The sequence below is a fragment of the Hippocampus guttulatus genome, chromosome 15, assembly GCF_054856545.1.
Source record: "Hippocampus guttulatus isolate MCC_2025c chromosome 15, RoL_Hgut_1.0, whole genome shotgun sequence".
Taxonomy (NCBI): domain Eukaryota; kingdom Metazoa; phylum Chordata; class Actinopteri; order Syngnathiformes; family Syngnathidae; genus Hippocampus; species Hippocampus guttulatus.
This window is the reverse complement of record NC_141275.1, coordinates 10,957,823-10,985,194: the sequence shown is the minus strand read 5'-3', so window position 1 is coordinate 10,985,194 and position 27,372 is coordinate 10,957,823. Positions and strand designations below refer to the sequence as shown.

At 44.2% G+C, this 27,372-nt stretch overlaps 1 protein-coding gene across 2 annotated transcripts; it reads left to right on the top strand.

The window, feature by feature from the left end:
- Positions 1-299: 299 nt before the first annotated feature.
- stk10 (serine/threonine kinase 10) lies at positions 300-26,942 on the top strand. Of its 2 annotated transcripts, XM_086130744.1 has the most exons (20): positions 300-722; positions 6,162-6,326; positions 11,134-11,182; positions 11,618-11,767; positions 14,169-14,241; positions 14,667-14,861; positions 15,488-15,569; positions 18,517-18,651; positions 19,639-19,938; positions 20,050-20,433; positions 22,302-22,426; positions 22,936-23,059; positions 23,293-23,472; positions 23,622-23,714; positions 23,801-23,930; positions 24,022-24,146; positions 24,471-24,659; positions 24,768-24,893; positions 25,009-25,122; positions 25,639-26,942. In XM_086130744.1, exons 1-20 carry the CDS (start codon positions 564-566, stop codon positions 25,780-25,782), a joined length of 3,042 nt encoding a protein of 1,013 aa, XP_085986870.1. In that variant the 5' UTR covers positions 300-563; the 3' UTR covers positions 25,783-26,942. The 2 variants fall into 2 exon arrangements, with proteins under 2 accessions (XP_085986870.1, XP_085986871.1); XM_086130745.1 differs by lacking the exons at positions 300-722; positions 6,162-6,326 and adding an exon at positions 10,491-11,003.
- Positions 26,943-27,372: the final 430 nt, after the last annotated feature.

Below are 27,372 nucleotides of genomic sequence, written 5' to 3'. Positions count from 1 at the left end.
TAACCAGAATTTAGATAATATGCTTCCATCAAATTGGCATTGTATGTGGTCAGAAACGCTCCATTTATCCATTCTGGGCTAGTTAAAGCAAGAACATTGTTCTTCTTCGAAAGCCGCCGTCCAAAATAACGCTGCGCCCTCCAAAACCGGAAATGAAGTCCCCTTTCACCCTCAAGGGCGTTCAATAGGACGACGACTCTCCTACAAAAAACTACATTTCCCTAACAACATGGGCGGAGTGTTGCGCGTGGTTGACGTAAGGTGGGGCCGCTCTTTCAACTTGTTGAGAGGCAACAAGTTGGCTGGGGCCAGTAGAGCTGCTGCGACTACCCCAAGCTTTGAACCGCTGCAGGTGGCCAACGCGGATGAATGAAAATGCGTGAGGTTTTACCCTCGCCACCCACATAGCGCCTTGTTGACATGGACACTGCGGAATAACCCTTTGAAGGCAAAGAAGACATACGTGACTTTGTGACATTTTTTTGATGGGCAGTGCACAAGCCGCGTGCGTAACTCGATCCGTGTTGAATTTCATAATTGAATTTGAAGGGATCCTTTGAAGAATGGCGCTGGCCAGATTCAGCAAAATGCTTCGCCTGCCCGCTCTTGATATAAAAAAGAAAGCCAAACAATACGAGCACGTCCACCGGGACATCAATCCAACCGACTATTGGGATGTTGTGGGCGAACTGGGCGATGGCGCGTTTGGAAAAGTCTACAAGGTAATGTGTCAACCCCGCAAATGTAGTGAGAAATTGTTTTGGGCATGTTGAAAACGTTGTCATTATTTCTGTGTAAAACATTTGAATACGTCATTCGACTGTTAGGGGAACCCTTGACACCTGTCTTGTGACTCAATGACATTTTTGTAGGCTACACAGCCATTAAGTGTTTCTGAGAGGGGGCGCAACCACTTGGCTATTTCTTGATGATATTGCGACCGCCTAATTGACAGAGAATTAAGCTATTAGATGATGTATTAGGAAGCAACATTACTGTACAGTATTCCAAAATTGCAATGAATATACTTTGTGGAGAGGTGACTTGTCAGCCACATGGAAGAATCAGTCGAATTTTTGATGTGGATCCAGAACTTTTTTGGCTGTCGAAGCTTTCATGTTTTCCTTTAATTGTCTGTGAATCATGCATGCGTGTGAGTAACAAATAATCAGGGGAAGTTCAAAAGTGGTATGATTGAGTGTTGGCCCAAAATCAGAATTGTTGTGCCTGGGACCTATCAATTTGAAATAATGTTCCGGTATTTTCAGCTTCCAAATAATGCTCCCCTTTTCCCCACCTAAGAAATCCTTTTTTTTGTCTTGTTACCTTAAAGGAAAAAAAAATGCTATTTGAAACACATCACCATTTTTCTATGGTTATCACCAACTCACCATACGCTTAAAGAACTCATTCGGTTTCCCAATACACCTTGCGATTCGTATTTTGCTCATGACTCTTCTTCAAGCTTGTACCTTTTCCTGATGTTTCCAAAACAAACAAGACCAACGAGTTTCACTGATGTTTCTAGTTAACAACAGTTGCACACACAATGGGTTTAGCACATTTTTCAAATCAACTTCCCATTCAGTTACCCTCCCTGCCCCTTCCTTGTTCAGGAATCCCGAGTAAATCCAGCTGCGGGGAGACTGAAAGCACTCTTGGATCCATTCCTTATGGGCACGAGCAGTAGAACTCTGGCCCCGATTTAATCTTGATGTGTTTGGCCAACTAGTTTCCTTCTGTACAAGCTGCCAGTGTCTGTGCACTGCCCAGTCGAGTACAGTGGGTGTCTTTGACCTTTCAGAAGTCTGCGTTAAAGGAGCAGTGCTGAAGTCAATATTGAATATAAACTACAGGCTTAATAAACAGTATCAGGAAGAAAGGTACATCAAGTTAAGGGGTGCTTTCATATAGATGAGGAAAGATGTCTTTCTCAGCACTCGGTTTTCTTGACCTGCAGGTCTTTGTGAATTGGAATAGGAGGTCATAATTGTCATGCGTCCCCACAGTGTTTGTCCTTTGTCAAAAGGACATGTCTCAGCTGTTTGTTTTGCATGAGTGGATAGGAGGAGGACGGTTCAACACCTGCAGCCGTCAGATGGAGAGTAGGAACATGTGATTGCAAAGAGAGGAAGTGCACACAAGCTTTCGGACGTTATCACTTTCTATGTGAGAGGAAAGGAGACTCAATTGGTGAAATGAACTCGTTTCCGCTAACATTTTAACTAGTGCACCGTGAGGCCGACGCGCTAACCGGTCGATCACCGTGCCGCGCTAGTAATATCCCTAATAAAAATTGTTACCTAAGAGTGTTTTGAATGTCTCTCCAATGTAAACACGTTGTCCATTTACACACTTGGACGGTGATATTCATCCATCTGTCCATTCTTACACTATTCATGGAAAAAAAAAGATCTGTTTACGCGCACAAAAATTGGTCTTTTCCTTCTTATTCACAGTGGAGAAAGATGATGGGGGCGGGGAAGCTCTGGACCTGGGACTTATATCTTTCCTACAGTTTGTTCAGTTTTTTTTTTTGGGGGGGGTGGTTGTTTTTCTTCCTTTTAAACTTCGATCCTTTAAACTTGCATTCATGGGAGAGAGGCATGGGTGTCAAGTGAAATTGCAAATGTTTCCCCTCACTAATTAATGAGCCACGTGCTGCTTAGTCCATTTCCCTGCTGTCGCCGTCCCTCGAAGTGTTTCCATACACGCGTGCAACCTGTGTAAGGTTAGGCCCCATCAAGCTGTCAGTGATGCCCCCCCCCCCCCCCCCCCCACTCTCCGAGGTTCTGCCACGTAAAAAAGCGCTTCGGCTCCAGGTCGATCCAAATTTGAAGTTTATGTTTGCTTAGCCGTCACTGCCTCTCATCAAATGAAAGGGAAACTCAACTTGTGTCCTCAGTGCGAGGGAGTGGACACTTCCTCTTATTAAGTCACACACCAAGTTTAGTTGAGTTTATGTTCAAATTTAGAATAGCGCAAACATGTGTGATGCGTCTCATGTGAGGTCATCAGCAACGTTGTGTGTAATCTCAGGAGCCAGCTCGGCCCGCTGCGACTGATAAGAAACTGCATGCAGACTGCATGCTGGGTGTGGGCTCATCATATGGGGAGTCCCCCGCATTTCATCTTGTTTCCGGCACTTTTGGGTTGTGCTCCCACGGCTTTGACCAAATGGGCGTCCTTGCTAGAAAGTTGTATGGTGCTCGTTGCCTTTTATTGGTCAAATGTTAATACCATAAAGATTCTTCATTCTCTCGGGAGGGGGGGGGGGGGGGATTGTTGTCTTGATTCATCATGTGGTCAGCCACACCATTATTTTCCCAACCTAACCAAACCTGTTTTGTGTGTTAGAAAATGTTGTTTTTCTGTATGAAGCCTTTCGTGCCGAGACCGGCGTTTCGTCTCTTAAGGGTGTGCAGTTGAAGCCCCGCTGTGTCATGTACTTCACACCCAGTTCCCTTCTGTAAATGCTTTAATTCATGATTTTGAGTCCGTTGGCAGGTTATGCAAGAGGGGAACTGTTGTGCTGCCAGGTTAAAAAAAAAAAGTTTAAAATAAAATAAAATAAACATCTCTCCGTGCACCCTCCCAGTGCAACAGAACAAAGTGACTCTCTCATAAATAACATTCAAATTTATGAGTTGGCCCGATGACAGCCCTTCACATTATGCAAGCAAGCATGTGAGGTCATAGGTAGAAGTCGGGCTGGGCGATGAACCGATTTATTTGTCTAATTTGAGTTTGTTGCTCAGAATCATAAATCATTTCCAATGTGTTTAAAGGCAAACCTGTCCCGCGGGACACAGTGTCATCTGATTTGGTATCCCTCACCGCATCCTTTGTTGGCTCAAAGTAGCGAACGGCAGCTTTCTCCGGAACACCCGACTGCGGTGCAGACTGGCGGATAAACAGTCGATGGCATGAAGACAGATGTTTCGAGACAAAAGATGCGCCATGTGGCAGACAATGAGTGAGGTCATCAGGCTTAGAGGTAGGGCTCTCTCGACGTGCCGGAGAATTCCAAACAGGAAAAACAAGAAGTCGGAAGTCTCCGTTAAGGCCTGAGATTTTTTTTTTTCTCTTGGTCAGCATTGTCATTTGAGTACCGTCAGTCATGACAATTTACGTTTTTGAGGGATTACTATACTTTGCTTTTTTTTCCCCCTAATGTCAAAATCCATCCAAGGTTGTTTCCCTGGAACATGACAGAGCAGTTGATGAAGCGAAAGCTGACATCTGGCAAGATTGAGTAGCGACATGTTGCTCTTATCTCCATGGAATCCAGACTCCAACAAAGATATATTAAAGCGGGACAAAGTGTGAAACATAGTTGTTTTTGGTGAGCGTTTGTAAAAAATAAAAATAAAAAAAATAAAATAAAAAATACAGCTATAAAGTGAGCTCTGAAGTGACACGTGGACAGCAATTTTTGTCATTTTTCTACGCAGGCACGCCCTTTTCCGTGTCAGAGCTACGGTATGACATCGACTCTTCCGAGGCAGTTTGTTCAGCAGTAGCTGCAATTCCACAATAATTGTGCTTGAAAGTAAATGATAGCATAGATGCTAACCTTTAACAATAATGTAGCATACCTTTCATGATGCCCCCTTTCCCCCCCCCCCCCCCCCTTTTTGTGCGTATGTGACCAAACATTCCACAGCTATGCAATGACGTCACACTAATTTAAAGTGGCCTTTCCTAGTCATTTCCTCTCAAGGACTTGTATACAATTTATACCAAGGTCCATGTAAACAGACACGTTTGCCTCCCTTTCTTGTCAGGATCCCAATTGGAAACTACAGGGGTGGTCAACGAGAGGGCAAGGAAGTTCGATGATTTTTTACACACCCCAAATTACACTGCGTTAAACAGCTTGAAAAACTGACCGGAAATGAAACAAATTGCTTCCAATGGCGCGTAAAAAAAAAAGAAGAAAAATAGTCGCTTCCAAAAATGAAGGCATTACCATCAATCTTTTGGTCTTTGGCAATTGAGAACAATTTATAGATTCTTTGTTTTTGGGGGGTTTTTTCAGTTGAATTTCCTCATTGCAATTTATATTTCGGGCGTTTACATTTTTGTGTCAAAGGCGGCTCGGATTGGTTTGTGTTGACTGACTGATTGGTTTTACTGAAAGAAATCGAACGATCTACCTGAAACGCGATGCCTGACAGATCCGAGATGCCTAATTTATCATTGTCACTACGTCGCGGGTTGTTTCAGCAGAGGGGGTGGATAACGGAGTGCTGAGATCTTCACAGAGGAGTGAGCATCTGGCGTCTCAGTGTTTACTGTTTCGAGGCTTGTTAACCGAGTCGCTGACGGTTGGATGGGTTGAAGGAGACGTCCTGTTGACTCACACCTCGGGTTGCCCCTGGTGGTGGCCGTTCTGTGCGCACACTGGATGGCCACACAGTACACGAGATGGGTGTGCGACCTCCGACTGTTGGTTCAGATGTTTTCCCACCATCTCCTGTCAAATGGAGACATTAGAAGTCAATTGGTTGTTTAGTCTGTCTGCTTCCTGTAGGTTACTGGGGGACCAAATGCGTGACTTAATTTTATTTTTTTCATGGGTATGGGAGCTTGGTTACATACATGCATGCAGAGAAATGCTAAACCTGCATTATTATTATTATTTTTATTTTTTTTACAGTGTTTCAATTGTCTCTTAAATTGAAGAGGGGATGTTCCTCTTAGCAAATCTTGTTTGCACATTAATTTTTTTTGTTGTCAGTCACCTGTAGATTATTTTTTTGTATGCACAGAACACAGGTGAGAGTTTTATTTGTCTTTGTAACAGTAATTCAAATCTCAACATGGTATCATATAAATACAGATGTTATATCAAAATTTGATTCAAGTTTGGAACTTTTCCTCATCCTCAGTTTCATCCAAAAATCTGTTCAGATTTATATTTTGTGGAATAACTTTATGGTGAACACACTGCACAAACAATTGGGAGAGTGCAATGTGGTCTTCATGTCCATGTGTTTCGAGTTGAATAAAGACATAATTCGTACTCCCCATAGCATGTTTATTTTTCTGACTCGTCCCGAAGCTAAACGTAAGAGACGTTTACACTTTCAAAAACGTGTTCATATTGTGCATTTTTAAAGCTCGTCTCATACAGAGTGCTTTGTCATGTGCACCAGGCCTGCAATAAGGAGACTGGCGTTCTGGCTGCAGCCAAAGTGATCCAAACCAAATGCGAGGAAGAGCTGGAGGACTACATGGTGGAGATCGAAATCCTGGCCAAATGTGACCACCGCTACATTGTCAAGCTTCTGGACGCCTACTATTACAACAACCACCTCTGGGTAGCCAACGCCGACACTTAATCTGCCCCCCTTCCTCTTTGCAAATAGAGCACAATAGAAATCTAAACAAAACGTAGCACACGTGTTGACAGGATGTTCTCGCTGCTCAGAGGCTGACTGGCTGTATTCGGGAAACATGTCATCAAAAGCTTGATTTCTCCTATGAGACTAAAAGTGAAGGACAGCAATCGAGAGAGTTATAAGGCCTTGGGTGCCATAATTCATCTGAGGTGACCCTTACTTGCCCCTGATGTTACTGCAGGAATGTGTAATTTTCTGCTCTTGAGCTATTTTCCCCTAAGTACGAATTGTCAAACCCCCCTCTTTAATCTCTAGGTTCTTCTGGCCAAGGAAAATAATGACCTGGCGCTGTACTGCGACCTTGAATATTCTAGGATTTGCTCGCCAGCCAAAAGACTCGAGATAGTTGTCATAGTAATTGTAGCGCCCCTCAAATACAAATGTGATGATATGAATAGCATTGATGGCCCACTTTGAACACACAACTGCTTTTCCTTTTGCAGAAGTGCATTTTATAGACGAGCTAACCGCATCGCCGCTGTGTTTCGATGTTTTGAATCGTACTTACTGAATTGCAGCTACTTCTCACTAAAATACAGCATGCACACAAACACAGCTGTGGCATAGCCCCCGAGATTGTCATGTTGTCATGGTTTTTGTTGGCCATACTTGGAATTCCTAAGCCACCCCCATCCACCCCCCACTCCGACCCCTCCCAAACAGTCAGATCTGGACTCAGTGAAACAGTTTGTGCAACATTCTTGCCTGCCTACTCAAGCCAATTTGCATGTCTGTGTGCTATACCTCTTCCATCGACGACACAAAAACTCCCTTGACCTATTCTCATTTTGTATGTAGTCCCAGACCATCTAAAACAGCAAATAGGAGTGAGTGACACGGCTTGAAAATGATTTGTTTCTAAGTACAGGTAGAGAGATATCGACCATCCAACTATATAATACAAGTTCAGTTTTCCAAATTTTTGGAGGTGCTTTATCAGATGCAATTGCGACATGGGTAGCTAGCTATTAGCTAGCTATTGTCATTTGAGGTTCTCTTTTTCAATAGTGTGTCGTTGCAGGCTTGTTCAACACATTTCTTTACCTTGCAGGCTTGTTCAACACATTTCTTTACCTTTAACAGAATCTATATTAAATTAACTGGATAATGGTAACAGTAACGTCAAAATCAAATTGTCTAATGAGAAGCCCTTTAAGGACCGTAAAAGCGGACACAACATTCCAGGGGCTGTCGAGTAGCTTTGCCCTGACAGTAGCGGTGAAATCATCAAGCCCATCAACATTCCAGCTGTTTTTCAGAAGTATGTCATCCTTGTCCCTAAAGAGCCAAAGATTTGTTAGTCGCCGACAGTGGGAATAGCTGAGAGTGATTTAAAACTATTCCTGTAATCGGTCATTGGAATCATTAGCGGAACACAATGTTAGTACTGTAAATCATGAAATCCATTCCAGAAAAAAAAAACTGCCTCTCCACGATATAATATGTTTTAAAAGTATTAAAGAGGGAAGAAAGTTAAAATCACTTGGGCAGCATAATGCATCCGAGGAGAATGTTTAGGTGTAACCGGCGCTCGGCTTATAGAATCAGAGTACGCTAACAACGATCGACTTCATTCTTGCCGCTTTTGGGACTCTTTGCTTCAAAACAAAACAATGTACCGGCGGTTACAAGACTTAGTTTCGTTGACTGAAGAGAATACCCACAACAATGAGGTGAACACCGATATTGAGAGATGATATTTAAAGTCAGGTGTGTTCCTCATTCAGCACTTGCTGATAATGTAGTTGGACGTTAGATCGTGACAGCTGCATTGCTTGATTGTGCTCCCGTGATCCGTTTGCATACTACTGTACAGTGGCACAGGCTGCAGTTGCTAAGCGACTTGATGACATTGCAGTTCCTCAACTGAAAGCAGTAAGTATCTTTTGTCTTTGCTGGCACAGTCTCTGATGCAACTTAAGGGAAAAACACAGATGACAGCACTATTCATGCAATGAATGTGGTCTAGGTCCAATTGAGGCCTGAGGGGGGATTGCAGACACTTTGCGGCTCTTCGATGGCAGCTTTACATTCTTTACAGCTCTCCTTGCACATGCGGTGGGAAAATCGCAGATCCGTGACAAGGAAGAAGGGACACTGCTACGTCAGCTAAAGCCTACACCTTTTTGGATTTTCTAGACCATGCCTTAAAATGGAATAGAAGAGAGCAAAAAGGACAATAGCTTCTTCGAGTTATACCTAGGTGCTTATTGACATTAAATGTAAATCGGTTTAATTTGCCAAGTGGACTGTACGTGATGTTCCAGCCCATTGTGAAAATGTTGCTAGGCCAGTCAGGGCACATGCTTTTCACTGCTACTCAACAACTTCCCCAGGATCTTCAGTGTGAAAGCTGTTAAAGGTTTGGCTCAGTCTGGTGTTGAGACTGAAACCAAATCCCAGCAATTCCATATGTGGCCTTTTTAGGCCGGCAATAACGAATCAAATGTACACCGCACAGAAAGTTATGAGGTCGTAATTGTGTTGACCAACCTTTAGGGTTGATTTAGCTGAGGTAGCCATTTTGGCTTAACAGCCACCGTAATACTCCTAGTTATTGAACCTACGTTAATCTCAATGTTAGTATTATAGAGACTAAAACACATAAATCCCAAACTGCGTCTTCGAGATTTACCGCCAGTCATATCATTCGTTACAAGGTTAAACGTTTCTCTTTCGTCGTCTCCCTTAGGAGAAATTTGTCTTGCAGTATGAGACAGCAACATATGAGAATACTAGCAGCAATCATACACCAGCATCATGTTGAACGCTGCAAGCACTTTTCATTAGTGGAATCTTTTTTTTTTTTTCTCCCACCTATCTACACCGAAAACATGTGTCAAATGATAATCTGAGTGCGGTTAGAACATGGAAGGGGCATTACTTCTCAGCACACGTCACACTCATGATTTATCCGTCACGGTAAGATAGAAGTGAAACTTAACCGATGTTGCAAACTGCAACCACTGGAGTGTGGAATACTGAAACCAGGATTTCTTTGCGACTGTTTGACCTTTTATGCAGTCCGTGTGCTCAAATGATGGAGTGTGTGACTGGAGGCATGCGCCCTTCGTTGCGTTGCATCGACTTCCTTTTCATGCGTGTACTTTTTTTTTTGTCCCTAGTGAAACTCCACACCCCTTGCGGATTGTTACGCTTTGAAAGTTTAGTCATACCGAGGCGCGATGCACGCAATGACCTCATGGCGCAGATATTGGAGCATTTTGGTTATTTTGTATCCACAGCACGGGATTGGCATCAAAAAGTGGTGCTCATCAAAGGTCAAGAGAGACACTAAAAGATACACATTTGCTTTTTTGTTCTTCCATTAACATTTCATTTAAATATAAATAAATAGCTGTCAACTATTGAATTGTTTCAGCCGCCATTGTAAATTTTAACCTCCAAGTGACTCACAGGCCCTGATGGAATTAATATCGAGGTGGGACTTAGGGTCTTAGACCGACCCTGGTATGATAAATGATAAATGAAAAGTGTATTTCACTACTTTTGTCCCTATAGTACACGGGTATGTGTGTCAGAAACTCTGTGGGAGGAGAGGAAATGAAAGATGCTCTTTCGAGGTTGCTGTTGGCCAACAAAACATCATTTTTGGGAGTGTCTTGTTTTCTTTTTTTTCCTCCTCTTCCTCCTCTCTCCCCCTGTGTTTTGACTTCACCGTTAAACTGCTATTATGCTGCATATGCGGCCTGTGTAGTTTCGTCGAAATTCTGCTCTCAAGTCTCTGTGTCTATTCTCGCACTTTGACCACATTGTTTTGTCTTGACTCGTTGGCGTCCGCTCAATGCGAAAAAAGGAACATTTTGGACACACGTACTTTAAATTGCTTCAATAGTTTTGCATAAGGATGCGCTGATGATACAGAACAAAATATCTCTGGGTGCCAATTTGGCCTCTCACGATAACATAGTGCCATATATTTCCAAGAGACTTTTACGAGAACTGATTGTTTCTTTTACCTCCACTGACATAACAATCGTAGAGCATTCAAGCACAACCTCTTTAACTCATTCACTCCCAAAGACGTTTTTAAACGTCTTTTCAGACTTGGTCCAGAATTTGCTGGTATTGAATGAGTTAAAAGCAATTAACTTTTGATCCTCAAGAATGTTGAACATTGGTATTGATATGTCGAGTACCGGGTATTTAAAATATCCTGAATAATAGTAATTATCGTGAGAGTCCAAGTCCCAATGCCATACGTCTGTACTGTACTCGGAAAAAAAACAACAACGCTCTGATACTACCACACCGATACTACTTTAGTTTCCAAAACCACGTGGCTTGTTTAGCTCTTTGCTGCTCAGCTCCGGCAAAGACAGTCACGGCTCCGATTAGAAAGCCGCAGCGGAGAAGGCGGGACACTACTCCGGCATGGCATGTCAAGAAATAAGCAGTGGTGTGATAACAGTTGTATTTTATAACTTGTGGTGTTCTTCAGAAGCAGTCTTGTCATTCTTTATTTTATATCCTTATTCGTTCTCCTTCTGCACTGATTTATTCTTTGTCTTTTATCTGTGTACTCCTTTGACGTGGTCCGGCTCGTGGTCCCAACTGAGATGCCACGTAACTGAGGTGCCTTGCGTTACAGGCTAGATATACAGTAAATGAAACGTAGCAAGTTTTTGTGTTTCACAGCTTTTGATGAAATTCATTCACCATCCATTGCACATTTGACGAAGAAAGAACCTTTTTCCTTCCCTAGATTTTGATTGAGTTCTGTCCGGGAGGAGCTGTGGATGCCACAATGCTAGGTAAGTCACGCCTTTTGTTCTCTGCACTGCTCAGGTCCACACTCGCCACGTTTTCAGTGGTTTTATTTGCCCACAATGCTTTTAAAACTAATTTGGCCTTGAGAGAGCCCCAGCCAGCAGACACAGTGAAGTCCTCAACTGTGGGAAAACCCCCCGTGTGTTTTCACAAGTCTAATCCATGTCCTCATATCTGCATGTTATACCCCCACTGTAGCTAACTAAACACACTTTCTCTTATCCGGGATTAGCAACGCAGCGACACCTGTGTGAAGCTTTAGTCACAGCATGACCTTTGGTAATCTTCTCTTGAGTGGAATTCACACATTGGATCAGCCTCCCTAAAGATCTGAATTTGCAAAGTTGGCATCCGTCCAACCCTTGACTTGACATCCTTCCTTGTTTTTGTTTCTTGTTTCCATCTTTTCCTTTGATCAGAGTTGGATCGAGGACTGACTGAGCCCCAGATAAAGGTGGTCTGCCGGCAGATGCTGGAGGCTCTCGCCTACCTCCACAGCATTAAAATCATCCATAGAGACCTGAAGGCCGGCAACATCCTCCTCATGCTAGATGGGGACATCAAACTAGGTGAGAGTTGGCTGGGCAGTCACTTGTTCTATTTAGAGGTTTCCGTTCCTTGCTGAAGCATGCGGGGGGGATTTTCGAACGATACGCACAACTGCAGGCGATTGTTATGTTGTTGTTCCATTAAGTACGGCGTGGCCCTAGAAAGCTTTGGCCTGTCTTGTGCAAATTCCTCAGTAACAGTGGCTCTGGGCCACGACATGACTGTGCTGGGCCATCCGATATAATTCAGTATTTTGACTTGTACCCAGGCGGCCCGGTAGTCCAGTGGTTAGCACGTCGGCTTCACAGTGCAGAGGTACCGGGTTCGATTCCAGCTCCGGCCTCCCTGTGTGGAGTTTGCATGTTCTCCCCGGGCCTGCGTGGGTTTTCTCCGGGTGCTCCGGTTTCCTCCCACATTCCAAAAACATGCATGGCAGGTTGATTGGACGCTCTAAATTGTCCCTAGGTGTGAGTGTGGGCATGGATGGTTGTTCGTCTCTGTGTGCCCTGCGATTGGCTGGCAACTGATTCAGGGTGTCCCCCGCCTACTGCCCGAAGACGGCTGGGATAGGCTCCAACACCCCCCGCGACCCTAGTGAGGATCAAGCGGTTCGGAAAATGGATGGATGGACTTGTACCCACTTGAATTCATCAATCATCAGTGATCAGTTTACTGCGCTGCACACATTTTTAGGGGGGCATCAGAAGAAATCCTTCCATTAAAAATGGCTTGAACAAGATATAATGCCCAGAAAATGTTGAATGTCTCCATAGCTGTATTCAGTAATTATGTTTTTCTACTAAAAAAACAACCCCATAACATGCAAAAAAAAAAAAAAACTAGACAGAATTAACTTTTAAAGGCTTAACAAATACCGTATAAAGACGCGAAACATATTTTATGTCCAAACATGACCACCACCCAAAAAGGCCTAACGTAGGACCAAACATGTTTGGCCATGTGGGAGGAAACCGGAGTACCCGGAGAAAGGCCGGAGCCGGAATCGGACCCTGCACCTCTGCACTGTGAGGCCTACGCGCTAACTAATGCGACCACTGGGTCACCCAGAGCCAAAACATACTATGCAAATTTAACCAAGAGAAACCCAGTTACTAGTGATACTGAATTAAAAATAACTTCACCGCTTATTGGAAACTGGATTTAAATAACATCATTGCAGATTATGATTTACACGTTTGGCATTGGTGCAGCCAACAACCACAAGTGAATCGGATCACTGTGTGGGAAAACAACTTTCTCATACTTTTATTTTTATGGACCCTTTTGAAGAAAGCATTCTTCACATAGCTTTGCCCAAGTTGTGGATGCGACCCGATGGCCTGTGTGTCATACGTTGAAACCACAGCCCCCCCCCCCCCCCCCCACTCGCCAAACATTTTTAGAAAAGATAGAAACTCCCAATGGATCTCTTCTCTTTTTATACTTCTAGTAAAACTGGCTTTACCTGCTGGTGCGCTGCAGTGTGTCAAGTTCTTAGTTACCGTAACTGTGATGTTACATCAAAAATGAACCAAGGTGCATTCGAATTACACAACTTGTTGATCACTTAAGACTTTTTTTTTTTTAAACTAATCACTATTTTTGATTCCCATGAGTTTGTTTTTTTAGCCAATTGTCTCACGTTCTTATGTAGGACACCATTATTTGATGCTTCTTATTTGGGTGTTTCATTTTATATCGGGCGTTACCCCTTTTCGAAGTCATCACAATGACTCATTTCCAAACTTTACCATTTTGTCGCTGAACGACCAATTTTGTGTTGTTCACTCATGTCATGAAAGATACTTGGGGAAACACACCCTGGCTGCTGCATCGCTAACTGGAACGTGCCACGTCATAGGTTAAATCTAGTGACGTGATGGGAGAAGAAATCCTTTGCAGGCGTCTTTACCCTTTTAACTGCCAAACTTGTTACACTTGACAACGTGACCTCGGGGAACTGAGGTCAACACCCAACAAAAGTATCCTACAAGTGTATGTTGGATGGTGATTTGGAATCTAATCGTTCTACAATAACCCTAGACAACCCCGCACATTTCCAATTTTACTGGGCGGTGCTCATAAATTACATCTGCCGCCAACCTCGTGCCAGTTGTAGGAGAGAACAAAGGGAGTGGACCCTTGATTCAGGTTTAATACTTTGGGAACATTTAAATGCCCTTGAGGTCATATAATTGAGGATTAACGCAATTAACTTATTTTTACACTTGTATGGCCATCATGGCTATTAAAATGCTACTCAATGTCTGAACAGGTTTTATGATGGGGATTCCACAGCATATTGTGTGTGCGCCTTTTATTAGTCAACTAAATCGGGTTATCGGTGGTAAATATGCGGCAAACGAAGCATTAAATCTCATTTATCTTGGTTCTTTTTTTGTGGGTGTGTGTGTTTTCTAGCTGATTTCGGTGTGTCTGCTAAGAACACCAAAACCCTCCAGAGAAGAGATTCTTTCATCGGCACGCCATATTGGTGAGTAACTAAGTTTTTTTATTTTTATTTTTTTTGGTCCTGTCCAGGCATTGCTGTCCTGTAACGTGAGCTGTTCAAAACGTCATAAATCCAAGCAAAATTTGATGTGCAGACCGCCGCTTCTTAGGAATGCTTTTGATCTTTTAGCCACACGTTATCCATTAGTCTATAAAAAAAGCGTGAGCTCCGCTCACAGCTGTAATCCCTCAGCGGTGTGACAACAGCGCCGTTCCCTCGTCTTCACCTGAACAAACTGGCCGCGTCTCCTTTGAAGGCTTCAGTGGCATATCCTTAACAACACGGTTCTCCCCGTGAGCGCATGCGGCCAAGTCAGTCATTGCATAGTTGTCGGGATTCACTGCATGTTTGCGTTTCGGATACTTAATATGGCACCATGCTCACTCCAAATCTTGTCTGTTTGTCAGGATGGCCCCAGAGGTGGTCATGTGTGAGACCATGAAGGACGCCCCGTACGATTACAAGGCCGACATCTGGTCCCTCGGGATTACGCTGATCGAACTTGCTCAGATTGAACCACCGCACCATGACCTCAACCCCATGAGGGTGCTGCTGAAGATCACCAAGTCGGACCCTCCCTCCCTGGATCAACCGAACAAATGGTGAGTAAGTCAGCCGCAGCCGAAGCAACTTAATTTAGAACAAAAGTGACAACTCCGGTATGTCATCATATTTTTAATTGACCATTTATTAAACTATATTATTTTGTCACTGCTACATTTGGGCGGAAAAAAAGAAAAAAGGTAATATTAAAGACAAAATTAAGGTTTCTCTCTTTACCCCTAACAGACACCTTGTACTCTCTGAACTGGACTAAATAAAAGCCCCAGGCGGCTTTTATGAGGCTATGTGCTATTTTTCACTTTCTACTGTCCGGTGCATCACATGATCACCTCTCAATTCAGTGACATTGGACCTAAAAAAAAAAAAAGTGCTGAACAGCGACCGTTTCCACTTCTCACTTTTACGAGCCGAGATTCGCAACACTGCTTTCACAAAGGTGCCGAAAGTGGGCTCGCGATGCCCCGCGTCGCAATCGCGCCCATTGAGAGCTCGCGTTTACGAAGACCAGCTGTGCACAGCAGAGGAATCCGCATGTATTAACATGATGCATTCACCAGTGTTCTGTTCTGACCACTTTACTATGTTAAGCTGTCCTACATGCCCCCCTTCCGCGCTCCATTTTTCGTCACTTCTCTTTGTTTATATTCTGTGACTGTTTTCACAGGTCACAAGAGTTTAAAGATTTCCTGAGGGGAGTTTTGGATAAGAACCCAGAGAACCGTCCGACTGCAGTCCAGCTCCTGGGGGTGAGCCAAGATGCATGACACCGACCATGTTACTTGGCACACTGATGTACGACAACAAAACATGTCGGTTGCGTTCTTTATATTGACCTGACCAGAGTCGGGGGGACACAAATTAGACTTGAGTCGCCAATTTTTATTTATTTATTTTTTGCCTGCAGATCAATACTTAGGCTTTCTGGTAAGGAACAGTTCAAAACAAATATCTTTGTTCACTCAGTTGCATGTACAAAATGTCAACGCGCGTTCATTAAGAAAACGGATACGACTCGTCTCTGCCAAGTTTCTCGGTTTGGTTATGATAGAAGCCAATTACTGTTCACTCTAAAAGCAGCGATACCGCAAAAGGAAAATATCAAGAAACTTTTGTGAGGTGCAGTGGACACTTCCACAAACTTGATTTGAAATTGTGGTTGAGTTAACGCTGTGCTTGGTAGTCGAGTCTAGACAAGACTGTGTCAACTCTGTGCCAATATTGTAAAAGTGAATTCAAAAAAAGGACTTTGATAAATTTTGAACCTGTTTTCCATCCATCCATCCATTTTCCGAACCGCTTGATCCTCACTAGGGTCGCGGGGGGGTGCTGGAGCCGATCCCAGCTGTCTTCGGGCAGTAGGCGGGGGACACCCTGAATCGGTTGCCAGCCAATCGCAGGGCACACGGAGACGAACAACCATCCACGCTCACATTCACACCTAGGGACAATTTAGAGCGTTCAATCAGCCTGCCATGCATGTTTTTGGAATGTGGGAGGAAACCGGAGCACCCGGAGAAAACCCACGCAGGCCCGGGGAGAACATGCAAACTCCACACAGGGAGGCCGGAGCTGGAATTGAACCCGGTACCACTGCACCGTGAAGTCGACGTGCTAACCACTGGACTACCGGGCCGCCCTTGAACCTGTTTTATGGTTCTCAAAATTAGCTCAGGCTCCACAGTTGAGATCCAAAACGTGGTATGACCATTCACTATCACATCTACAGTACTTCTCAGGACAGCTTAATGCCAACTGAGAAAGTAGTCAAAGCGAGCACGACGCGGTTTCAAACAGTAGAGCGCGGCGTCTATTAAAATTCCGAGCTTTGGTTTCCTGCGTTGATCCCGCAGGTGAGGGAAAGCCAGCTGTTTACATTCCCGGCCGGCCTCGGCCGCCGCGAACATGTCAGGATCACGCTTGGCCTCGTTCTCCGCTGCTGGCCAGTTGGAGAGATGGAAAGCCGAGATCCATGCAGGCTCCCTGGGGGGGGTCGGTTGTGTCTGCGTTCTTCACCGGGGGAGGGGGGTTAGAGACGGGCGCGGCCCGCTTTTTGGTGCCATGCTGGATGCTTTAGATGTGTATCATGGCTGTGGTTTGTAATGCTTTTGTCAGATAACATTTATTGCTATGACTTGTGTGGATGTCACGTTTTTGGGTCAGATTATCATGCTTTTAAAATGTGATGCAACGGTTAGTCATTTCTTGGAGAATTATTACTGAGCTGTGTGAGTGTGTGTGACTGCCACGCTTAGTGTTGTGTGTCAGTCAATAAGGCTCGCAGGACAGTTTCCTTTTAATCTTTGGAAAGTGTCAACGTAACCTGCTGTTGGGCTGTGAAAAAAGTGGAGTCTTACAGGATGTTGTAAACAAACCCCCCCCCCCCCCCCCCCCCCCCCCGGCATATTTAGGATAAACTCATCCTTTGAGACAGCAAAAACTTCCATCATCAAAGTAAGAGATTTATTTAGCATGGCATTTTTTTTACATATTTCTCTCACGTAACCCCCCCAAGAAGTATTGTAGCGCTGGTATGATCCATCATGTATTGCTATTTCCTAACTGTCATTTTAACATAAAGTATTGTCAACTTGCCCTGACTTTGCAACACCATCCAGTCTTAAATCTGTCCCGGCCATTGCAACACAGGCAGCCTTGTGCTCCGCTTCTACCAAATGTTTAACCTTTTCCCAACCAGCCATGCATGCGTGACTCCATGCCTCTTAACGCAACACAAAACCAGAAAAGAGGACATAAGCGCCATTGTTTTTCCTTTTTTTCCCCCTTCTCAATGTGACATTGACCTTGTTTCAGCTGTTACATGTGAGGTGAGACTTGCTTTTTTTGCCTCTTACTGATATACACAAACAAAAAAAAAAGTGGTTGGCTAACCTGGGGTTGAGCGGGCAATTTTCTGGGTTGCTCTCACCTTTATACCCCAGCGTCCACGCCATTCTGCTTTTGCATCCTGCGCAAGTGTGATGGACGCATGGATGTGCAGTGGCCCTAAAGCGCTGCTGTAATCGGACACCGCTCAGCATTTACACTTCCTGCCACATTAGACAATAGCTGACTGTTATTTCTAATCAGCCAATTTGGAATCTGGAGCCAAACGGCTGAACAGCAAGCGCAGTTACACGGCGACAACAATTCTGCCAACGCGCACTCAATTAACTCATTCAGTACCAGCCAATTCTAGACCAAGTCTGAAAAGACGTTTAAAAACGTCATTGGGAGTGAATGAGTTAAATGCGCGGCCGTGTTTGCCACTTTGGTCAGTTGCGGCCACTTCAATTACGTAGCGTGTGAATAATACGGGGCGTGTCTCTTTCTTATCTCTGCCACGTTCATGATTGAAACGTGTTTCCGCGCTTTTGCTTTTGAAAGCGCACTTTTCCGTCGGCGGTGGAAGAGTTGGCCCGAAGAGCCGCGCTGTTATCAAGGTGTGATGTTGAGGTATTGTGACATTGAGCCTTGGTGCATGCACCTCGGTTGAGTGGTAAACAATTGGGTGCTGACAAGCGGCAGGTCGAATTTCATCAGCGGTGAAAGTCGCCCGCGCTCTTCCTGTCTCGCTGCCACCTGGGGCCAGCCGATGACCGCCATTACTCAACGTTTTGATCAGAAGCGCACCTGATTCCTCCCGCCGCTACTCACGCCCGACATTTCCCCTGCGTGTCTCCCCCCCACCCCCAGCACCCTTTCGTGAGCTCGGTGACGACGAATCGACCGCTGAGGGAGCTGGTGGCCGAGGCCAAGGCTGAAGTCATGGAGGAAATCGATGACAATGGAGAGGATGCAGAGGACGACGACACCATGGAGCTCACTGTGGTACCAAATGGAGTTTATTTGTCCAATCTGACCCTTCATTTATTTCTCCGTCATTGTTCATGACTGAAAATAGGAGAATTTGGCCGCTTAACATCCTTGTCGTTGCTCATTTACGGAGGGAGGTCTTACTGCTGACTCTCGCTGTGAGAATTGCACATCGGTGGTTTGTTTTCATCAGAGGACAATTTGATGTATTTCCGCAAGCATTCTACAAAATATCCTCCATTTATTTCGTGTGCTTTTTTGGGGGGGTGGGGGGGGGCAGAATATTACCGGCAGCCAAGCTAAGAAAAACCTACAAAGCTACATTACCTCCAGATTACAAGCAAACTGCACATACAGCAAACATTTCTCTGTAAACATTGCTTTCCTGCCAAAGGACTGAAGGTCGCTTCTGTTGGGGGCCATTCATGTGTCCGTAGCGGCCGCGAGATTAGAAAGTAACATAAGAGCACGAGGGTGCACTTTACCACCCTCAGAATAAACAAAAGAACAGTAACCGGAACACTGACATCCAGCCGCACTTTAAACTTAGACTTTGGTATTTCGCCTGGAACAGAAAGAAAATGCTGACCCGATTATTCATGGCCATACATTGTTCTGCCTCAGCTATTACATTAGACTTAAAAAACAACTGGACTTTAGGAGACCTCTGTATATTATCGCCGAGGTCATAAAGCTGCCCTCTTCAGACAGTTATGTAATGTGTATGAGTGTCCGGAAATTACTCTCATGAAATAAGGTTGCAAAAATGGCCATTTCCTCAAATCTTTGTGAGATAAATAGAATGTACATCATACATGTAATCTTCATCACGGAACTAATTGGACGTGATGCAAAGAACTTTTGAGCAGGAAGGGCCTCATTCTTGCCGAGCGATGATTGCTGACACTACTGAAGCTGGACGGAAAGGGGGAGACGAGTATTTCAAATACGGTGTTTTGCCACATCACCGCATGACCAGTCTCCTTCTCTCTGGCTCGCTAGACCAGTCAGACCAGTCTGGAGGGAGACCAGTCTTCGGACCCTTCGAGCCCCACCACGACGTCCCCGCAGCCTTTACTTGGGAAGGAGGCCGAACCAGTCTCGGCGTCGGACGATCAGCCAGGCGCTGTCACGGCCGCCCCTGTTCCCTTACCGCGGCATAATCTTCCCTCCAAGGAGCAAGCGAATTTCGGAGAGAAGCTGGAGTCCGAGAAATACGAGAGCGGCGTGTCCATCAAGACTTCGAGCTCGGACTCTGGCATCGAGGATGGGAAGAGTACCCCCACATCGGAGGAGGAGAAGGTAGACCGACTGTCTGCAAGATTTTTTTCCTGTTGAGCTCTTCCAAACGATTTGAGGTTCTACCGTTTCAATCGTAAAAGATACACGGTAACCGTAATCTACGTTTTCCAGGTGGCCGTTGAGTCGGAACAGCCGCCGTCTCTCCCCCAGTCCGACGCATCTGAGGAAAGCGGTGACAGCATCGAGTCACCACAGGTGCCCAGGGCCCAGGCGTCTCCAGACCAGAGCGCAGACATACTGAATCATCAAGCTGCCCTCAGCCCGGCGCAGACTCCGGAACTCATTGCTGCTCCTTCACCGGCGCCTTCTTCCAATCCGAGCTCCATGCTCAACAAGATGAACACCGATCGAGCGTCGATGGGATCCGCCGCCGAGACGGTCTCGCCTTACATCAACGGACAGGTCAATAGCACGCGGTACTCATACTCGGGCAGCATGGACACCGAGAGCATGAGGAGTCTGTCCTTCAAGGAGAACTTCTCAGTATCCGCAAGGGTAAGTCCACTTTGTGCTTTCTGCGTCTATATTTCACTTCAAATGGTGAAACACTCTTTAATGGGTAAGTAAGTGCCAGGAAGGAGAAAAAAAGTGCAAAGAAGGAGCTCCCAGTGTCTTCCGGAAAACTCCTCCTTGGAAAAAGCATGTAGCGAGGAACTGAAACTGCATTGTTGCTTTTGTGGGGTGTGGGTGTTAGAATGCTGAAACAGAGGATTCCCTGTATTTCGCAAGGCTTTCAACAGCACATGACATACAGGAAGTATAATGTTCAAGGTGGGATTTACATGAGATTAACGGGGGATGTGCACCGCCGTTCTTGTTTCCCACGTTGAAGTCGGCGGCTGGTATGAAACGATGAAAACAACAACAGTGCGGGTGGCACGAACGTGTACACCAACCGAGTGCTTGAACAGAGTTTGCCTACATGGAAAAATTTTGCAGCGGCCACCTCAGCCTAATTTCGATCCACACGTGGCTCTGAAAGTTCTGACATCATCATCACTGTTGACCAGCGTTGCACTAGTTGGGTTTTGTTGAACTGCAATTCCAGCCAGTGATCAAAATTAGACCAACATTGACTTATTTTAAGCCAACAGAAATCCTTCTTAGTCCTTTCATAGACCAGCGAAGGCGATTAAAAAAGTGTTTCTAAAGCACAAAGAAGAAAAAAAAACAATTTTTACTTGGCCATGCTCTTCCGACATGAGCCAATTACGGTACACCCCAGATGACAAAAACAAGACTCTAGTCAAGACTTGATTAAGATATCTGTCTAATGATTAGATAGCCCACTCCTTGTCACATTTAGTGAATGAGAAGCATTTGACTGTTAAGTAGCCTTTAAAAGGTCTCAACATGACTCTTATCCTTAAACCTGGAATGGATTCTCTCAAAAATCCAAACAAAGTGAGCGTGATGGCTTAACGGGTTAGGTATAATGCCAACGTATAAGACGAGAGAGAGAGGGTGTTTCATGAGTGGTTTCCATCGAGCCTTCTTGGCGGCAAAATATGCACGGTGTCCCATTCACGGAGGGCCAATGTGGCCTTTGTGTGGCCACAGTCCAGCGGTTGACCTCCGGTGAATGAAGCTCTCTATGCGCCTCTCTGTCACCCAGTTGCTTCTGGAGCTTTACGGACGCCCGACTGACCATGACTGGAAAATCCTGTTGAACTCTGTGTGGAGTTTTGTCTTCTTTTATTTATTTTTTTTTCCAGAACAGCTTATTCAACGAGAGGCACTGCGGTCACTGAATAGACCATCAATAGGCAGGCGTATTTAACATGAGCCCTTGTTTTTGCATATATGTTAGTAATGGGATGTATTATTAACTCTTTAACGCCACAAGACGTACTTGCACGTCCTTTTAAAATTAGGCCGCACCTACCCCTTTTTTTTTTTTTTTTTTTGCATCATAGAGAGGAGGAGGGGATGATGCAATCTCTGAATGAGAATAAGCCGTTTGCATTGTAAATCATGTAAAAAAGTGACCAGGAGGTGGTAGTGGTGTCTCATGTGCTTGAAATGCATGCTTTTAGAAAACGCTCTTTTTCTCCGTCTTTTGCCCCGGTATCGCCATTTTCATAAAACTTAGCCATTTTGTAATGCTGATTGCTAGGCTCCATGTTTATATAGCATTAGAACCAAATATTCTGTGGGCCTTGCAAGATCAGTCAAAATCCAGTAAAACACTGGGATTGAGGGGGTTGGTTACTCCAGTGAAATGACTGCGATTGAATGAGTTAATACGATTACATATACAATATATATATATACAGTATATAGATATTTTTTAAAGTGCATGTCACATGAATTAAGAGCATGTAACACACACCAGCAACCCCCTTTTTCTTTCCTTCCTGCAGGACTACTCTCGGAAGACGTTAAGGCGAACCAGGAAGTTTGTGATCGACGGTGTGGAGGTGAGCGTGACAACCTCGAAGATCATCCGGGACGATGAGAAGAAGAACGAGGAGATGAGATTCCTCAGGTATGCGGACAAACCTCTTGCACATCTGATACGCAAACAAACAGGAATGCCTCACCCGTCAGCATCTTGATGAACCATCGTGGAGAATTTGGGTTGTGCCGATAAGTGTGTGTGGGGGGGGGGGTGGGGGGGGGGGTGGAGTCAAATGTAAACAGAAGTTCAATGATCTATACAGCCTATATTAAGATATATTTTTCTTTTTACCCCAATCCTCCTCTTTCACATGCGCCATTTCTTTTCCTGGTGATGTTTACGCAAATCCAGGCATCTTGACCTCTTTTTTAACTTGTGAATCAAGCGTACCCCCAAAAAAAAGAAGATGCTAAAGGCTCCAGTCATCCCCATGACATGAAATGAATTGTTGACTCCTCTTTGATGTCCTACCGCTGCATCACTCATGTCACCTAGTGGTACGAATGTGATCCTACACATACCGTCACAAACATAATGAGATGTCACTGACAGTTGACTTTAACCTGGTATTTTTGGGTTTTGTTTTGTGTTTCCAGGCGCCAGGAACTGCGCGAGCTGCGTTTACTCCAGAAAGAGGAGCAGCGAGCCCTGGCTCAACTGCAGACCAAAATGGAAACGCAGAAGGACCAAATGCAAAAACGCTTCGACCAAGAAATGAATGTGAGATGCCATATACGGGACGCAACAGAACACCGATCCGGTTGCACTAGATGTGCTCAGTGTCGGGCCCGGCGTCTTCCCAAAAGAAGTGTACAACTTCCGATACATTTCACTGTATAACCCTGATTTGCGCTTCTAAATCATGGTTGTATTCGTATCGGAGTTATTTGCCTTTGGGTTATTACAGTACCTCGGTCATGCCATTTCTTAATGCCGTAGTGTCGTCTTCACAGCTGAAGAAGAAATTCTACGACACGGAGATGGAGAACCTGGAGAAGCATCAGAAGCAAACCATTGAGAGGATGGAGACGGACCACCAAAGTAAACTCAAAGATGAGACCAAACGCATTAAAGCTGAGCAACAGCGCGAGTACCAGAGGTTCCAGGATCAACTCAAACATCTGAAAAAGGAGGTAGGCACACTTAAAAATGGATGGTCTTTAAAAAAAAAAAAAAAAAAAAAAAAGGAAAAATTTTAACATTTCCCAATGCACCTTTGACACGATCCGGCCCAGCTCTGTCTTATGCAAATGAGTGACAGCATTTTTTCCCCCCTCGACAGTTGAAACAATCTGTCGACAAGCTCCCAAGAAGTGAGCGCAAAGAACAATTGAAACACCGAATGAATTCCTTCCAAGAAACCAAGCAACAAGAGGTGCAGTGACGAGAAGATATGAATAAATTATTACGAAGAATTATTCATGAATGTCTGATGAATTTCCCCCCTCCTTGTGTCTTAAGGAGACACAATTCCTAGCAGCCCAGAAAAACCACCTGGAGTCTACCCTCAACCAAATCACCTTCAACAACAAGAAAGAGATTGCCGATACAGAGCAGGACTGTCTCAACAAGAAGCAGCAGCTAATCCGAGGTTGGGGTTTCTGTGGCGAGCGTGAGAGCGCGTCGTGTGATGCTTTATGCTTAACCGTCTGCCCTCGCCGTCCTCCTGTCTCACCGCTCAGATCGCGAATCTTCGGTATGGGAATTGGAGGAGAGGAGCCTCCATGAGAGACACCAGCTACTCAAGCAGCAGCTGAAAGATAAATATTTCCAACAGAGGCACCTGCTCCTTAAAAAACACAGCATGGTAAATGGAAAATGAAAATCATTGAGAGATGCTAATGCTAGTTAGCATCCATGTTGCGATGCTTTCAATAACGGAACTGAACGCAACTATTTCAGCAACAATATGTCGGCACTCGATAGAAGTGTAGTCATGACCGTCACATCCTCCGGGTAGAAAAACTGATATTAGTGCTGTACAGATGAGCCCAGAAAGGAGTTGAGACCTTATAAATCACAATTGAGCTCCAGGCGGGACACACCTTGTCATTTTTTTGGTCTCTCTGTATCTTGTCATGTGTTCTTCCTCTTCCTGCGACTTCCCTTGTTTTCTTCTGTGAAAATCCAGGAGCAGGAGCACATGCAGAGCTACAACCAGCGCATGATCGAGCTTCTGAGAGTTCGTCAGCAACAGGAGAAGAGTCGCCTGCCCAAGAACCAGCGCAACGAAGCCAAAACCCGCTTGGCCATGTTCAAGAAGAGCCTGCGCATCAACTCCTCAGGCAACAGCTCAGAGGACAGGGAGAAGATCAAACAGGTACAACCGTTGTGTAAACTATGCAAGTAGATTGTTGTCATGTGTAGGACACAACCACAACCACAAATCACCCTGCTTCTCACATCTTGTTTCGTTTGCCCTGTGAAGTTTTCCCAGCAGGAGGAGAAGCGTCAAAAGAACGAGAGGCAGCAACAGCAGCTGAAGCACGAGAATCAAATGAGGGACATGGTCGGCAATTGCGAGGGAAACATCCGAGATTTGCAGCAACTGCAGGTACACGCACGTACACTTTTTTTTCTCCTTCAGTTTTTACCTACACAAAAAATAGTTTTGCCCCCCAAGAAATAAAAATAAATAATAGTAATAATCATAAATGTGACTACCCCAGAATGAGAAGGCCCACGTGCTGCTTGAGAATGAGACGCTTAGGCTTAAACAGCTGGATGAGCAGCACAACCAGCAGCTGAAGGACTGGAGGTTGCAGCTGAAACCGAGGAAGATGGTAGGTTTCCTGTCACGATTCATCGAGCAACTCAAAATACCGGCGTGCCTTGCGATAGAAATTATCTGGACTTTTGAGTTTCTTTCGATATGTTTATTCTATGAATATTCTATTCGATATTGTTTACCTTCACTTTTTATTTGTGCTTTAAGGTGGCTTCACACTCCCAGTTGAAGTTTATACTGTCAAACTAAACAAACAGAATTATTAAAAAAAACAAAACCCACACAGCTTCTTAAGAAATGGCCCTGCTCAGTTTATGCTAATGCTAGTTAGCATCCATGTTGCAATGCTTTAAGTAACGGGACTGAACACAACTATTTCAACAATGATATGTCGGCACTTAATTGAAGTGTAGTCTCCGCGTAGAATAACTGATATTAGTGCCGTACAGACGAGCTCAGAAAGGAGTTGAGATGTTCTAAATCTCAATTGAGATCCAGACGGGTCACACCATGTGTCATCGTTTTGTCTCTCTGTATCTTGTCATGTGTTCTTCCTCTTCCTGCATCATAGGCGCTCGAGGAGAATCTCCAAAACAAGAGGAAGGAGCAGGACGCTTTCTTTAAGATCACCGACATAGGCGACTTCCCAACTCCGGGCGGATCTATCGGCAAACTCTCCAAGTTTGTGCCCTATCAGGACTCTTCCACCACATAAAGTGCATGCTACTGCTGTGATACATCCACATTCACGTTTTCAAAATTGTCTCCAACTCACCTACCTTACGGGGCACGACGTTGTTTTGCTTTTTAAATTGAGTCTGTCGCGACAGAATCCCGCTCGCCTCCTTACGTTATCATTCATGTTAATAAGTGCATATTTATGTCGTAACTCGTAATTGTTTGTTTGTTTTTTCCTTACTACATAATCGTCACGTTGTTGGTTGACGACCAAAGGCCACACCCCAATAGTAGTTTATATTCAGGTGATTTTTTTTTAAATTCGTTAAGAGGGTGTCATCTTTATTTTTTTAATGCCCAAATAGGGAATAGAGACTTTTTTTTCTAAGAGGGATGTTTGATGTTGCCAATGCAATTGACAAAATATGCAGCAAGTAAACTACGTTCCTGTATGCCTTACGTTGTTTTGTCCCGGAACTGCCAAAGTGTGCCAGTTTTTTTTATTTATTTTTGCTCACAGTTTAATCTCAATTAGTCACTGTAACTTTTAATTTAAATATTTTCAAATTTATATTTTTAATACAGTGCTGCGGTATGAAGGATGTTTGTGATTATCGTCATTATTAAGATGATAGTCATTATTATACTTTGAATGGGGTATTGCCGAGACCAAATTGAACAAAAATAGTCTTCGTAGTATTTCTTTTAAATTACTCCTTAGGAATTTGTTTTAACACAGGAGGGAGGGAAGTGATTGTTTTACTGTAGAAATCAGCAACACTGGATGGGAAGTGACGAAGCCAAAGCGAAATACTGTTTGTTTGTCAGTTGATGGATTTAAAACATTTTGAGTGTTTAATTGTTGCAGTAGTTAAACTGCATGCTAACCTAAGTGCAATATTACTTTTTTTTTTTAATTGTTTGGTTTTCAAGGGAATTCAAAGATTCGTTCTGCTGAATTGTAATTTTTTTTTTGTCCTGCAAAAGTACAATATATTAAATCGACATTTAGGTACATTTAAATTCCGCTTTCTTGTTCATTATTATTTTCCGATCGAGGTTACTGGGTCCCTCTAGGTCTTCCGCTCTGCCTCAGTTTGCATAAAGTGGAATGTATGCTGGTTTATGAGTGTGATTGAAACTGTATTAGAAGGCACCACTGTTGTAAATATCTAATAAATATAGATTTTCTAATTATTGGACTTTGGCAAGAGTTTTTAATAAGGAATTCAACTCATTGAGAGAATGAATGACAAGTTAGTTTTATGTGACAACTGGCTGACTCGAAACTTTACAAATTGCCCACCTGAAATTCTTTCGGACCGCATACTTCCAGCAAACGGTGGCGCTCTTTTGAGAGTCTCAACGTCAGAAAGGAATTGAAATTTCTCACCCTAGCCCAGTTCAGTATTGTCTCAAAGCTTGGGACATTGGATTCAACCATGAGTGGAATTTACCCTCATATTTAACAAACTGAGCATACCAAATTCTCAATGTCAAATGTAGGTGATTTGGAGTCTCGTTCTTTTCCTTGGTCATGTGTTACAGTGCAGTAAATCTTATAAAAGTCAACTCGACATGAAACTTGGGTTCGAATTCCTTTGAAAATTTGATCAGATGGGAAAAT

Bases quoted from the DNA above. Each gene is read 5' to 3' on its own strand.
- stk10 (XM_086130744.1), top strand. From the start codon at position 564: ATGGCGCTGGCCAGATTCAGCAAAATGCTTCGCCTGCCCGCTCTTGAT. The intron at 14,242-14,666 runs GTGAGTAACTAA...TCTGTTTGTCAG, and splicing joins TTCATCGGCACGCCATATTG to GATGGCCCCAGAGGTGGTCA. The intron at 14,862-15,487 runs GTGAGTAAGTCA...CTGTTTTCACAG, and splicing joins CTGGATCAACCGAACAAATG to GTCACAAGAGTTTAAAGATT.